Consider the following 14,562-nt stretch of genomic DNA (forward strand, 5'->3'; position numbering starts at 1 on the left):
AAACTCAAGTACCATGAGTGCCCTCAGCTCGGGCAGGGTCTCCAGTCCTATCTCTCAGCTGTTGAGACAGACTTGAAGAGTCTGCACCCTGCCCCCACTTGTTGGTGTGTCCTGATGCTCCGACCACTGAATCAAGCCTCTGGATAAGGAAAGGTGCAAAAGGAAGTCAGGCCCAGGCTGCCCACGACAGCCTGGGCTGGGTCCCTCAGTGGCACCCACGAGCTGCCTCAGGACCTCTGAGACTGTCCTTTGGGCATCTTCCAGCTGTGGCATGGGACCCCCTGCTGTTTTGTGCCAGGGCAGCAAGGCTGAGCAAGCAGCCCCTCTCCTACCACTGCCAAGACTGCCCTGCCCTTGGCTCAGTTGCCTCCTGGGACTTCCCTGCCCACCCACGGAACCCCCATCACCAGCCCCGGGGAGTTTAGCTTAGAAGGAACCTCAGGCAGGTGGCAACGCTTCCATCTGGAATTGTTTAATGTGTCTACTTCTTACACGCATAATTATAAAAGAATAAGAATTGACAAAAATATTTTCTTTCCATAATATGTAGAGGTGGTTCGGCTCTCTGGTGGGATTTTTTTGTTGTTGGGTTTTTTTTTTTTTTTAACCCGCCCCTGGCAGAACTCTTGGCAGGAGGGAAAGGAAGAATAAGGATAACCCTGAGGCAGGGAGGGTTCCACTCCCAACCCTGGAAGCCCGGTTAGTGCGGGCCAGGCAGAAACATGGGACCAGATGGCCCAGCTGGAGAGGGGGCAGCAGCCGCTGGCCAGCAGACCCCAGCCAGTCACGTTTCAGAGCCTGCCTGAAAGCCGGGGGAGAGCCGGGCCAGAGGGCTGCCCGCTCCCCTGCGCACTTGCAGTCTGCTGGGCGCACGGCTCCTGTCTCGGGTGCTGGCTGGGGTGAACCCGGCGGCCGGCGGCAGACCCAGATTCTAGATTTAGGCACCCCTAGCTTTCTGTCTTTTAAATAATAAAGAAAAACGCCCCTCCCACACCCCGCCAAAAAAAAAATCACAAGTGGGCGCAGGTGGGGAGGACAGGCAACCGCATGCTTCTGCACCGCTGGCTGGCCTGAGCCTAGGCCTGGCCACCCCCACCCCACCCTGCCCCCGGGGCGAGCGGTGCAAAGGCCAGGCTTCTCGGAGTCTTTTCAGGCCTCCACGTCCAGTGGAGTTGAGGCTCCCAGACAATGGGGAGCGGTGGGATGGCTTGAGGAAGTGCTTTGTGGACATTGGCCTCAGCGCTCCATCCTGGCAACCCTGAAGCAGCAGGCAGAAAACCCAGGAGCATGAACAAAAACGATCAAAGGCGTGGGGGCAAAGGTGGTGGCTCCCGGGGCGGGCAGTCCCGCGGGCCGGTGGGAGGGTGCGGTGCCGGGCCTGCGAGGCCACTCGGTCCCTGCGGCACCCTGCACGCGCGATGGCGGCTGTGGAGCCACTTGTGCTCTGACTGTGCAGGCCCCTCCCGAGGCGGCCCCGGGCTCAGAGGTGTTCCTGAAGAAAGTGCAGCAGTGTGACTTCATAGTGCTCACCGGACTCAGGGCAGCGGATGCTGTGTCTCTCGTTGGGGTAGATCTAGGTGGAAAGAGAAGGCAAGGCTGGTGGCACCGAGGACCCTGCATCCTGAACCTCACCCTCTGAGTCTGGCTCCCAGCGTGTCCCCTCAGGGCCTTGGTCCCACCCTTGCCACCCTGGGAAGAGGTCTTGCTCTGGAACTGAGGGACCCAGGTTTGAATCCCTACTCCATGGACAACTTGCTGGGCAAGTGACAGCCTCCCCGCAATGAAGGCTGAGTGAAAAATTCAGACCTTGTAGGGTCTGTGTGGCCTGGGCCAGCTAGTGCAGATACGAAAGCACATATGAAAGCCTTGAGAACTTGTGCTGCTCCTCTGTCCCCCAAACCCAGGGAGCGTGAGGAACTCATATCTGCAGAGGGGCTGGAGCTTCAAATCATGGAGACATTTGCTGCCCTCCACTTGAGCCACTGCATTTTACCAACAGGCCCCAATGGGGATTGGACACACCGAGGCTCCAGGAAGCCCTCGCTCTAGGAGGGCCTCCCCTGAGGCTTTGCCAAGTGCTTCCTGGGCCCTCTCAATAACCAAGGGGGGACCCGCCCCTGAGAGAAGTGGCAGTGTGCTGGTGATAGGGGCCATGCCCAAGGAATCACCCAGTCCCTGAGACCTGGCTGAGTGGAAGCAGGCTCTCAGGTGGATGGTGACAGCGAGGCAGGTCTTGCTTCTGGCCATGGAGTGAGGGTTCCTGGGGCAGGTGTGAAACCTGCTTCACACCCTAGGAATGCATCTAACTGCTCAGAGATCTCCCCTCCTCCACCCTTGCCTTCAGTATTCCATCCTGGATGAATCACAAGTCTCATCATACTGTCCCCAGCTCAGAGGAGTTGCCAGGCTGAGATCAAGACCTGGACTCCTGGGTCCTACTGCTCCCAAGGCTTCATAGGTCCCACTCCTTCAGGGCCCAGGGCAGTGGCATGACCTGGGAGAGACACCCACCCCTCTACGCCACCCTGGGTCCTGGGTGCTTGGTCACTTCCTCCTCCTGGGTTGTGAGGGCAAGGAGAGGCTCATCTGGCTCCCCACTCTGCTCCCAACCCCCAGTCGCGGGCCTGGTCTGCGGCAACAATGTGATGTGTGAACAAGTTTGGCCTGTCAGCCTCCAGGCCAAGTGTTTCAGGGTGTCTGAAGCGGAAAGTGGGTGTGCTCCATCCCCCCTCTACCACCCTCCAAGGGAGCATCCTGTCTCACTTTCAACTTCCCCTGGGAGGCAGAGGCAAAGTCTCCAGGCCTCCATGTGCCCAATGTTTTTCCTGAGAGCACTCATTTGACCCTCAACACCTCTCAGAGGCAGGGGTTATCAAGCCCATTTCATAGATAAGGAGACCAGGCCCAAGGTTAAAGGACCTGCCCAAGGTTAAATGACCTGTGGTCATTCAGGGAGAGGGGCTACCCCAACCAGGAGACTCAGGCCTTCAGGCTCAGAAGGGACACTTGAGGATCCACCCTGGCCCTGCCTGACTCCTCAACTCTGATATGCAGCTGCTGCTGGCCTGTGTTGGGGGTGCATGTGAGGTTGGGGGCAGGGTTGCTCCCAACAGCTCCTCACCCTGTGGGAGCCCCGCCGCCCTCCTGTCCTGTCTGGCCAGTGCATGCACAGCCATGGATTTTGAGGCCTATCCCTCCTGCCCGGTGACCTTCAGTTTTTCCATCTGTTGAATGGCAACGTGTCCTCCCCTGACAGGACTGAGCACGTGAAGGTGTCCAGGATGCAGAAAGACTGCGTGGTGGCAGCAGGTAATCAAATCTGTCCTTCTTACCTCCAGCATCAGGCCTCCCCCAACCACCCCCCTCACCCTCCCACCCGCCCCCCCACCATGTCCCACCCCTGGAGTCCACCAGGCCTCTCGCTCCTCACTCCCGGCCCCTTTCCTGCCGGGACAACTGACTGGTGCATGTCCCACTGGTCTCATGAGCCTCTGTCTACATGGCTGCCTGAAAGATGACCAACCTTTCCTCACCCTTAGAAAAAAATACAGCCCTCGCCTGAGACCCACTCCCAAAGCCTGGCCCTTTACCACAAAAGCCCCACCCTTACCACCGAAGCCCCACCCTCTCGTGAGGGCCTGCCCTCGCCTGAGACCCCGCCCTTACTGCTTAAGCCCCGCCCACCACTGGAGGCACCGCCCGCCTGGCCACGCTGGTCACCAGGCCCTGGTCCTCAGCTCTTCTGCTGGCTGCAACCACGCTGGTCTCTTGTCCCTGAGCTGCTCCCTTTCACTAATCTTCTGTGTCTAGTGTCCTCCACAGCCGACCCCTAGGCCTAGCTGAATCCCCACTCACTCATTAGCATCCTTAAATGTCACCTCCTCAGGGAATTCCTCTCCAACAGCTCCCCCCACGCCCCTTATAATTTCTGGGTGGGGTTCCGAGCTTCAAAGCAAGCTTCTTGGTTTAAAATAACGCATGTGCTCCTGCAGTAAGAGCGTGTGCTCCCCCAGTTCCCAGAGGTGGCCAGCAGAGGGCGGAGTGGACCGCGAGGCATCTACTGAATGGACTTGGGGACCCAGGGAGCCAGGGTAATTACCAATTACCGTGAGGAGCCAGGCAGTCAGATATGAGGATGGGGGCAGGGACATGGGTTTCCCCCCACTGCCCCCTACCCACCCACGCTGCTGCCCACCCTGTGAGCTCCTGGGAAGAGCCACTCACCTGGAGCTGGTAAGGCTTTCCTGCGCGGATCAGCTGGGAGACGAGGAAATTTGTATGGAAAAAGTGCACGTTCTCATCCAGGAAGCCGTGCAGGATGAGCAGGCGGTTGGGCCTGGAAGACAAGGTTGGGGTGAGGGTCTGGGGCCGAACCCCCTTCTCCCACCCTGCCCCATGGCAGTGAGGAGGCAGCAGCAGCAACTTGGCAACAGATGGTGGAGCAACCCAATGATCTGGCATGACTGGCACGTCTGGGAGACACCTGGCCAGGAGGGGAGGGTGTGGCCGATGGTACCTGGAATGCCCTGAGGTCCCAGAAGCTTCTGGAATGTGCTAGACCTGCCTCACCCAACACCACCAGTGGCTACCAAGCACTTGACATGTGGCATGGGTGGTGGAGGATGATTCCTTTTGAAATTTTGACATAAAAATAGCTTACTGAGGTGATACATGATCTAAAATTCACTCATTTTAAAGAGAACAATTCAGGGGCATTTGGTGCATTCACAATGTCAAGTAGCCATCACCTGGATCCTGTTACAGGACATTTCCATCACCCTGAAGCAAACTCTATACCCATGAGCAGTCGCTCCCAGTCCCTGGCAACCACCAGGCTTCTGTCTTTTATTATTCCAGTGAACTGAGATGAATGCAAAAGTGGATGGAAGTGGCTGCAGAGCTGTGGGTTCTGAGCTTGGCTGCACCATGGTGGCCCCTGGAGTCACCCTCTAGACTGAAGAGAATGGCCTCGCAGGGAGAGAGGCCAGGGCGGGGTCAGTCTGGGACAAGAACCTTGGCACTAAAAGTGAGGCCAGGGTGGATGTTCACCAGACACAAGGCACATCAGAAATGGCCACGCCATTTTCTTTCCGATGGGAAAATCAGAAACCAGTGCCCAAAGCATACATGGAATATCAGAGCTGGGCCAACACACGTAGGTTTTACAACCACTGTGGACCTGGGTTCTGAGGCAGAACCCACAAGACAGGCGGTTAGGGTTCAAAACTGACTCACAGGGCCCACAGCAGGCCATGTGCTTAGGAGCTAAGGGGTGCCAGGGTGTCCAAAGTAGTATCATTCTAGAGCTTCCTCTCCATGTTTCTGGGGGCAGGGCTGGGGGCTTCCCTCCCTCCTTGGGCCAAGAGAACCCGGGGGCCTGCTTTCTGTGAGGCGGATGGAGGAAGAGGAGGGGGCGCCGGCAGACAGAGAAGCGGGTGTGGAAGCCACGCCCACACGGCCCCAGGAGAACCCAGCTTCAGGGAGGGCCGGCCTTGGTGACCTGGCGGCAGGGGGCCTTACTCATTGGGCAGCTTCTCCACGTGCAGGGCCACGGAACCCGCCTCGTAGCCAAGCTGGTTGTTCTCTGGGACATCCATGTAACGTTCTGTGTAGCCCGTGTCGTAGGCCATCCACACTGTGACCGGGGCGCCTGCGATGGCCACCTGGGGGCCACCGTGGGTGAAGGGGTGCAGAGAAAGAGAGAGACACACACACACAGGGGTCACGTCCTGGGAGCCTGCGTTTGGCCTGTGGTCCCGGGGCCTCCCCCGGAGGACATGAGGAGCGGGCATGCACACGGGGGCTGGCAGGGAGGGGCCCTCCGTGTGTCTCCCCCGTGGACCGTGCACTGTCGTGGGAGGGTGGGTGAGCTAGGCGAGCGCTCAGGCTTAACTTGGCCCCTCCCTGGGCCCACTGCCTTCCTGCCTCCTCCTCCTCATCGCCCTGGCAGCGCCGCCGGCCTGGGGGCCCCTCCCCCGACGCTCTCCACACCATGCCCCACCTCTGCCCGTCCGGGGCCGGGGTCCCGAGCTCAGCCTCCCACAGAGAGCTGCTGGCGGGGTTTTGTGCAGCCGGACGCCATCCTGGGGTCAGCAGTGGCGGGCAATGAGGAGGGGGGCTCGTCCCCGTGGGGCTGCTGCGGGGAGAAACAGCCACGTGGCAAGGCCCCTGCCGAGATGCCTCCCCCAGGGGGGGTGGGCTCCAAGGGGCACGAGGGCGCTGGCAGACAGGGGGGAGAAGGCGGGGCAGGACCCACCTTGAACACCTGGGGCTTGTGGATCAGCCCCATGAGCGAGAGGAAGCCTCCGTAGGACCAGCCGTGGATGGCCACCCGGCTCAGGTCAATGAAGCCATACTTCTCGGCCACGAACTGCAAGCCCTCCACCTGGTCCTCGATTTCCACCTGGCCCTAGGAGATGAGGCCAGGTACCCCTCAGTGGCCTCCTCCCAGGCCCATGCCCCACTGTCTCCCTTCCCTCGCAGGGGGCCCTCTCTGGAAGTCACCCTCTCTCCAGGTCCTGTGCAAACCTCTTGGGGTGGTGGTCAGCTGGACCTGGCACCAACCCTGCCCTGCCATCTCCTGGCTGGCTCTGATAAAGTCACATCCCCTCTCTGGGCCTCAGTTTCCCCATCCCCCAAATAAGGAGGTTAACATGAAGAGTACGGATTTTACAGTGGGTGTGAGGATGAAATGAAATGCAAGGTATCCTGTATTCCGAGGCCTGGTGTGTGCCAAGACTCAAACAGCTGGTGTTATCACCACCACCAGCACCACCACCTCCATCCTCATCACCATCAAATTCCTCATCATCACCAGCATCACCCCCACCACCATCAATATCCCCACCATCATCACCATCTCACCACCACCACCACCACCACTTCCACAGCCACCAGCGCCTATCTGGCCTAGCCCTCGGGGCTTCCTGCTGATGGGGCCTATACTGACATGCCTGGCTGCATCTGGGTCTTAGACACCAGGTAGGGTATATGTATACCTGTCTCCCCACGGGGCACCGCTCAGAGCTGAGCAGCAGAGTGGACATTCCTCTAGTTCCATAGGCCGCCCCATAGGGCTGACACCCTGGCCAAGACTGTCCTTGAGGAAGGTGCCTCAGGGCCTCCCCCAAACCCCAGGTCCCCCCACCTTCACCACACAAGAAGGGAATGGGAAAAGACATTACCATCTGGTTTTTCAGAGCCCCTTCGAATCGAAGCCCTCGCTGACAGGAGCCCCTGCCGTCAATCACGACCACAGCATAGCCCAGGGATGCCAGGGTGTTGAGCCGCAAGTACTTGATTCCTTTGAAGGAGTTATTGACCAGCTGCACCTGTGGGGAAGGCAAGGCAGGTGTGAGTCTAACGATGAGGCCTGCACTCTATCATGAAGACTATGGATGGCCCGGAGAGGAAGGCCCCTGCCCCAGGTCCTCCCTGGGATTACTCCCTTATTTCTTCAGCTACATTTTGCCTCTTTTCTACCCCTCTGTTATATCTACAAACAGACACAGAAGCTGACGGGGAGCGTGGCAGGCTGGCGGTGCTGGGCGGTGTGTCCCCCAAGTAATGTGGCTTATGCTGGTCCCTTACTTCGGCACAATTCATGTTTGGGGCCTCATCATCTTCTGAGTGGTGTCCTGCTGGCTGTAGGGTGTTGACAGCACCTCCGGCCTCTACCCACTAGATGCCAGGAGCACCTCCACCCCAGCTGTGATGACTACAAATGTCCCCAGATGTCACCAAGTGTCTCCTGGGAGATAGCCACCCCAGCTGAGAAGCGCGGTCTTAGGTGCACCTGCTTGCCAACCTGCCTGCCTGGCCTGTCCCCTTCTCAGAGGGCTGGGCCCAGGGCGTGAAGCTGGTGACCAGGGGTAAGAGTGGGTCACTGCTGGGTGGGTGGCCCAGACACACAAACGGGGTTTAGGGGGGCTTCCCACAGGGACAGGGAGTATCACCAGGTGAAAAGGGGAGGAGGCTGTGCAGTGAGGTCAGTGGGGACGGGCAGCAGCGCTAGGAGGGGCCCCGCGAGCCCTGGGTGGGGGGTATGGGGGAGGGGCGTGCCCACCTGTGGGCCTCCATACACAAAAAGGACAGTGGGGTGCTTCCTCCCTGGCTGCACGGCGTGGGGCTTGTAGATCATGCCATAGAGCCGCACGTCGGACCGCGTGTGGAAATGGAAGATTTCCGGAGGCACGTAATCCGGGGGGCAGCCTGTGGAGACAAGAGTGACTGTGGCTCCGAGGGCCAGGGTGAGCCAAGGCAGGCTCAGATCTGAGCGGGGCCCACGTCTGGCCGAACCCACACTCCCCCAAACCCAGAGGGTGGACCAGAAGCACCCTGTCTTCTGTGCTTCCTGGCAGTTATAATCAGGGGGCCCTTTTTAGTGAGTGATCCCCATGGCGGGGTGCTCTGCAGAGCATTCAGTTTACAACTCGTGGGCTGCTACGGGGCCATTCAGTAGGTAATGAAACATTTAAGAGAGATGAACTGAACTGACTGGCCTTCGCTTCCGCAGCTAGAATTGGAACCTGGGGTCACCCGGGTGGAGGCCTGGCTGCCCTGGAGGCTCCTGGGTTAATTAACCAGCTTCCTCCCACTCCCTGAGGCCCCTGGCGACCGACCCCAGGCAGGGGCCATCTGCTCTGCACAGGTGCACTTGGCCCTGTGTAGGGACCCCTCTGGAGAAGGCACTGGCACCCACTCCAGAACTCTTGCCTGGAAAATCCCATGGATGGAAGAGCCTGGTAGGCTGCAGTCCATGGGGTCACTGAGGGTCAGACATGACTGAGCAACTTCACTTTCACTTTTCACTTTCATGCATTGGAGAAGGAAATGGCAACCCACTCCAGTGTTCTTGCCTAGAGAATCCCAGGGACTGGGGGAGCCTGGTGGGCTGCTGTCTACGGGGTTGCACAGAGTCGGATACAACTAAAGCGACTTAGCAGCAGCAGCAGCAGCAGCAGCAGGGACCCCTCCACCTGGCAGAGCTGGCTCCTGCCCTTTGCATGTGCTCTCTCTGGGACAGCAGCACAGAAACTTGAGGCTGTCTCGGGGGCCCCACAGGACAGTTCAGGGCTGTGGTTACGCTCGATTGGTTCTTGGGGCTCTGGGCCACTTGCTGCCTTGTGCTCATCTGCGTTATTCACCAGGGCTCAGCCGGCGATGCACGCAGTCAAGGTCCCAGGGGTCTGGGGTTACTCACTGGCTGCCTCCATCATGCTGGCCCAGAACCGGGGCTGCTTGTGCAGAGGGTCGTCGTCAGGGCCGCTGAGCTTGTAGACGTGCACGCAGGGTGGCGTACCCACGCTGCTATAGTGGCTGATGAACATGTCGAAGTTCTGCGGGCGGGATGGGGCGCTGAGACCGCGGGGTGCCTCCCATTACCCCCACTGTGCCGGCGCCTTCCCCCATTACCTCCACCTGCATCAACTGCCTACCGTCCATACCCTGTGTGGTGTGTTTGCTCGTGTGACCCTGCTGTTACCACCACCCCTACCCTGAAAGGTGAGAGGAGCCTGTCCCCTGACCAGGGGGGCTCTGGGTGCTGAGGGACCTGGGGGCGGGTTCAGACCCTGACCTCCCCATCTTGCTGGTCCTACAGCCAGCAGACTACACTGCCTACTTGTCTGGGTTGGGGGTGGTCCTGTGGTCATGTTCCAGATTGCTGCCTGATATTTTGGAATGTTCCAAGGGAGGGCACGTTGGGGAGGGGCCCACCTGGCTCATGGAGCAGCTGTGGGAGAAGCCGGGCGTGGTGAGGCGCACGATCTCGCCGGCCACCTCGTAGCTGACCACATAAAGGTGGTGCTCCAGGGGCGTGTCCTTCGTGCCTTGGAAGTACACCAGCTTCGTCTCCTCGTTGACCCAGATCTGCAGGTGGCACAGGAGCTCCTGGTGACATGGCCCCCAGGGCCTCCCTCCCCGCCCCCAGGGAGGGCTCAGTGTTCTTTGAACAGGGAGGACGGTTCTCCCTGAGCTGGCTTCAGCCCTCCGGCTGGAGAGCTGTCTGGGAGACTGTCCTGGATCCCGCAGGGAAGAAGCCCACTCCACTAGAGCTGGGCTAACCACATGTTCTCTGGTCCAACTTGGAATCAGAACTCCCAGTCTGGACAGCTCCTTCCAGGTGGGCCCAGAGCCGCCGGAGGAGGACTGAAGGCACAGTGTGGGGGGATACCGAGGCTGAGGGAGGGCCTGTCCTGGGTCCAGCAGCCCCCAGTCCTGGTCCCCAGTGGGGACAGCCCACCCTCTGACCCAAGTGCTCAGGGTTAAGAAGTGGTAACTCCCTGCCCCGCTATTTCCTGGAGGAAAAGCCCGTCAGGCCTGAGTGTGGTTCTCAGGCAAGGACCTCAGGAGGAAGGGGAAAGAACCTCGTTCTAGGGACGGAAGAGGCACTGCCTTGCTGGGCTGACAGTGCAGCACAGATGCTCTGAACAGGCCTTTATGCCCCTGGGGACCGCTCCCAAGGATGGCACTGGAGGGGCAAATTCCAAATGAAGGCACAGCGATGCCTCAAGTGCTCTTCAGATGAGAGAGCTGATGATAGCTGGAATGTCCTAAAGACAGGCTGGCTCCACCCTTACAGCACATCTCTCTGGGGCCACAAGAAGCCATGCAACCCTACAAACCCTACAAACCCTCTAAAATACTCATGTTTCTGTGCAAACAGGAAAGACCTACAGTGATTCCCCACTGTGGTCACTTCTGAGGATGGAGGCAGGTCACGGGGGCCTGGGTGAGGATGGAAGGGGACTGTATAGAGAAATTCAATTTTTACAACCAATGCTGATATGTTGGTTGTCATGTGCTCACTGGAAAATAAATGCAGGTTTTCTGAAAATGGACGATGTCATTAGAAAATCCCAAATCACCCATAGTTAAGTCATGTGCTGGTTTTGTTACCAAGTCTCTGTGAGAAGCTGTGTGGGCGGGAAGGAGAGTCTGCAGGTGAGGGACCCACCCAGACCTGGGGCACAGGAGTGGAGCATGTGGCTGTGGGCAGGGACGGCAAAGGAACGGCAAAGGACATTCTTTCCTTTTCTCTTTCTTAAAATGTGGCTTTTTTTATTTTAAAGAAAATTTCTAGGTAAAAAGATAGGGTGTGCAGAGGATTAAACTTTGACCATGGAGAAAGGTTTTTTGTTTTTTGCTTTTTCCCAGCCGTGAGCACGGCATGGGGGATCTTAGTTCCCCTACCAGGGAGTGAACCCAGGCCCTGGCAGAGACAGCACTAAGTCCTAACCACTGGACCACCCAGCAAGTCCCCAGAGAAAGATTTTAATACTGTCCTGTGTATCTGCCAGCTGCGAAAGGCCTTCAAAGTACTTTAAAACAGGGTTCTCACCTGGGGCCGCTCTGTGCCCCCAGGCCATTTGGCAGCCTCTGGACACATCTGTGGTCATCACAGCTGGTGTGGGGGCCAGGGAGGCTGCTCCACACCCACAGTGCCCACAGTTGCCCCAAGTGTCCACTGATGTGGAGATGGGAGGGTTGGAGCTGTTTGAGGGCCCCATGTTGCAGCAAGGAAACCCAGTCTTAGTGCCTAGCTGGCTGGGCCAAGCGAGGCTATGAGCCCAGGGGCACCTCCAGCAAGACTCAAGCACAGCAGAGCCACCCAGGAGGGACAAGTGTGGTCCCACTGTCATGGGCACCGTGCCTTACATTACCTGGGCCCAAGGAGGTCACTTGTCTCCTGATCGAGTGTTTTCACACTGCTGTTTCCTACCATATCAACAGTGCACATTTGTGTGCTAACCTGAGTGTGTCCCGGGTGGTCTCGCCTAGAATAGGGACTGTCAGGTCAGATGAGGTGCAGGTTGACACTGTAATGGATGCCCCCTCTGTCCCCTGCCCAGGGGTGCCCAGGCCCATTCCCTTGGAAGCACACGGGCCACCCAGCTCTGGGCTTTAAAAAGGTTGGCCTACATCTCCTCTTGGGCACTTGGACAGTTTAGGTCTGTCTGAGTCTTTGGACCAGGAGACCTTTATAAAAGCTGGGAAGGAGGGAGGGCTCCAGGACATCTGATTAAGGGGTCTCTCTGTAAAACTGAGAATTTTGCAGACCTGGCCCCCAATGATGGATGCAGGGCAGTTCCACGGTGGGCCCCACCAGTGTCCACAGGTAGCTTCAATGCAGCGGAAGGAGGCCAAGTGGACGCTCCTGGTGGCAGGGAGAATGGGCCAGGGCCCACCCACCAGGATCCAAGGAAACGCAGACAACCCTGCCTCCAGACCCAGGATCTCCTGCTGGTGGGAAGTGCAGCCCCATGGCCCTTAGTTGCAGAGCAGGAGCGGGTGGCTAGGTGCAGGGCGTGGGGGTGGAGAAGAAGCCACAGGCTCCCAGGGTCTGGACGGGTCAGGACCATGTGTGCGTGTCTGTGCACGTGTATGTGTACAGGCGTGTGTGGAGACTCGGGTACCTTGGAGCCGTGCCTCGCCAAAACCTCCCACTCGCCGCTGGTCAGTGCGATCTCCTCCTTGATGGGGCATTTAAATTCATCTGGAAGAATAGGAAAAGAGGTGAAGGGGGCCCAGGGAAGCTGTGACGCAGACTCAAAGCACAAAATGGACTTGCTGCAAAACCCAGGCAGCTGGGAGACAGGCAGGTAGACCGGCTGGGCCCCTGGCATGGGACGCAGACCTGAGATCTGCATTTTTATCAGAAGCATCAGATTTTGGGGACTTCCCTGGAGGCCCAGTGGTTAGGACTCTGAGCTTCTCCTGACCCCAAGCTTCCACTGCAGGTGGTGTAGATTTGATTCCTTGTCAGGGAACTATTAATAAGATTCCACATGCAGACTGGTAAGGCCAAAAAAAAAAAAGGTACCCAGTTTTAGGACCCTGCGGGCCAAACCACCTCCTTCCAGGCCTTGGACTTGTGACTGGTTAGGACAGGTTGGGAACCAGGTCTTGACTAAACTCTGGGACTGACCAAAGGCTCAGTGGAGTTACAGTAGGGTTTTTTGGGTTTTTTTGAGTGGGTAGGTCTCTCTCTTTTTTTAATATATTTATTTACTTATTTTTGGTCGTGCTTGGTGTTTGTTGCTACACGTGGGCTCTCTCTAGTTGTGGCGAGTGGGCTTCTCATTGTGGTGGCCTCTTTTGTTGAGAAGTACGGGCTCCAGGGCACACAGGCTTAGTTGCTCTGCAGCATGTGAAATCCTCCTGACCCAGGAATTGAACCTGTGTCCCCTGCATTGGCAGGTGGATTCTCAACCACTAGACCACCAGGGAAGTCCTCGCTTTAGAGTTCTTATCAGGTAAATAACAATATGTAATGTTTCTTGCCATGTGTTTGAAATTTTATATTAAAAACAGTTTATGAGCAGTGGCTACAGATCTTTTCTATTCTCTTGGGTCTGAACCAAACTACTGTCAACATATCCTATGGAGGAGCAGATGTCCCCACACGGATCCACAGGGCGTACAGAACAGAGACCTGGGCTAAGTGACCATCACCAGAGGACCCAGGAGGGACAGCCACTCCTCAGTCCCTCACTCACTGCAAGGTGGGTGCGCCACTGCCTGCCCCCAAACCTTCCCCGATGCCCGCACTGTTGGGCCCACATGGGGAGCAGAGTCGCACAGGCCTCCTCTGGGGCTGGCGGCCCTGCCAATGCACTGCTCTGGCTCTATAGCCTCTGTGCCCCTCGTTACCAAGCCACCCCCATGAGACCCCACCCCCCAGTGGGCCTGGGTGATGGCACAGCCTGCTGGTCCCCCTGCCTTGCTCCAACTCACTCTGAGCTCCTGAACCTTCTTCTGGGTTCAAGCCCATGCTCCTCATGGCCTAGAGGGTCCCACTGACCACACCAGGCCTTCCCGCCCTTATCCCCCCAACTACTCTGCTCCAGCCACACGGGCCTCCTCACTGTCCCTCCCCAACACCAGACCCAGTCCTGTCCCCAGGCCTTTGCACCGGCTGTGCCCTCTGCCTAGAGCACTGTGTGACCACCTCTGCCACAGGTCTCTGCCCTGTGTCACGTTATCCACTGATGTGCTCCGGGCCTCCTGGTGTCTTTCACCGTCTCTGGATGTCTGCCTGCCTCCCCTCTAGAGCAGAGATGTCCACACTTGTCTCTTTCCACAGTGACCCTCCCTGCATGCAGGGCAGGGCAGCTTCTCCTATAAAGGGTCAGATGGCACAGCCTTGGTACACAAAGGGCCTTGGCATGCAGTTGGTGCTGGATGAACCCTGCTGCCAAAAGAAACCAGTCATGGCTGTGATAGCCCTTCCAGACCAGGAACAGCATTGGGAAAGGCCAGTCTCTCAATCACAAACACCCACTCCCTGTGGGGTGGGACCCGTGAACAAGCCGTGCACTGAACCACCAGCTTGAACTGCAGGCAAGAGTGGTGAGTAAGTATTAGTCGGGCTTGCTCACCGTCCCCGGGGCTGAAGGGCTGGGTCCAGTCGTAGCCGCGGGGCCGCAGGACAGCGGTGACTCTGTACAGGTGGCAGAAGCCAGTCTTGCACTCATTGGCGCGGATGAAGCAGAGCTCGTCCGCTCCCTCTGCTTGGGGGAAGGGGTAGAAGATGTCGTGAACCTGTCCGGGCAGAGAGAG

The 14,562-nt window shown here is 58.2% G+C and overlaps 1 protein-coding gene across 6 annotated transcripts in view; it reads right to left on the reverse strand.

Moving 5' to 3' along the window:
- Positions 1–456: 456 nt before the first annotated feature.
- DPP9 (dipeptidyl peptidase 9) overlaps positions 457–14,562 on the reverse strand; it is a 36,848-nt gene continuing 22,742 nt past the window's right edge. For 4 of the 6 annotated variants that reach the window (XM_006067117.4, XM_006067118.4, XM_025293246.3 and 1 more), the window contains 10 exons: positions 14,382–14,544; positions 12,417–12,496; positions 9,718–9,870; positions 9,203–9,338; positions 8,066–8,211; positions 7,185–7,331; positions 6,257–6,409; positions 5,521–5,663; positions 4,225–4,336; positions 457–1,573 (listed from right to left, as the gene is read on the reverse strand). In XM_006067117.4, coding sequence (XP_006067179.4) covers positions 1,481–1,573; positions 4,225–4,336; positions 5,521–5,663; positions 6,257–6,409; positions 7,185–7,331; positions 8,066–8,211; positions 9,203–9,338; positions 9,718–9,870; positions 12,417–12,496; positions 14,382–14,544 — 1,326 coding nt within the window. In that variant the 3' untranslated portion in view covers positions 457–1,480. Of the gene's footprint in view, positions 1,574–4,224; positions 4,337–5,520; positions 5,664–6,001; positions 6,137–6,256; positions 6,410–7,184; positions 7,332–8,065; positions 8,212–9,202; positions 9,339–9,717; positions 9,871–12,416; positions 12,497–14,381; positions 14,545–14,562 lie in introns of those variants that run through there. The other 2 variants (XM_044947968.2, XM_044947967.2) reach the window with 2 other exon arrangements.

The sequence above is a fragment of the Bubalus bubalis genome, chromosome 9 (genome assembly GCF_019923935.1).
Source record: "Bubalus bubalis isolate 160015118507 breed Murrah chromosome 9, NDDB_SH_1, whole genome shotgun sequence".
In the NCBI taxonomy this organism is placed as follows: Eukaryota; Metazoa; Chordata; class Mammalia; order Artiodactyla; family Bovidae; genus Bubalus; species Bubalus bubalis.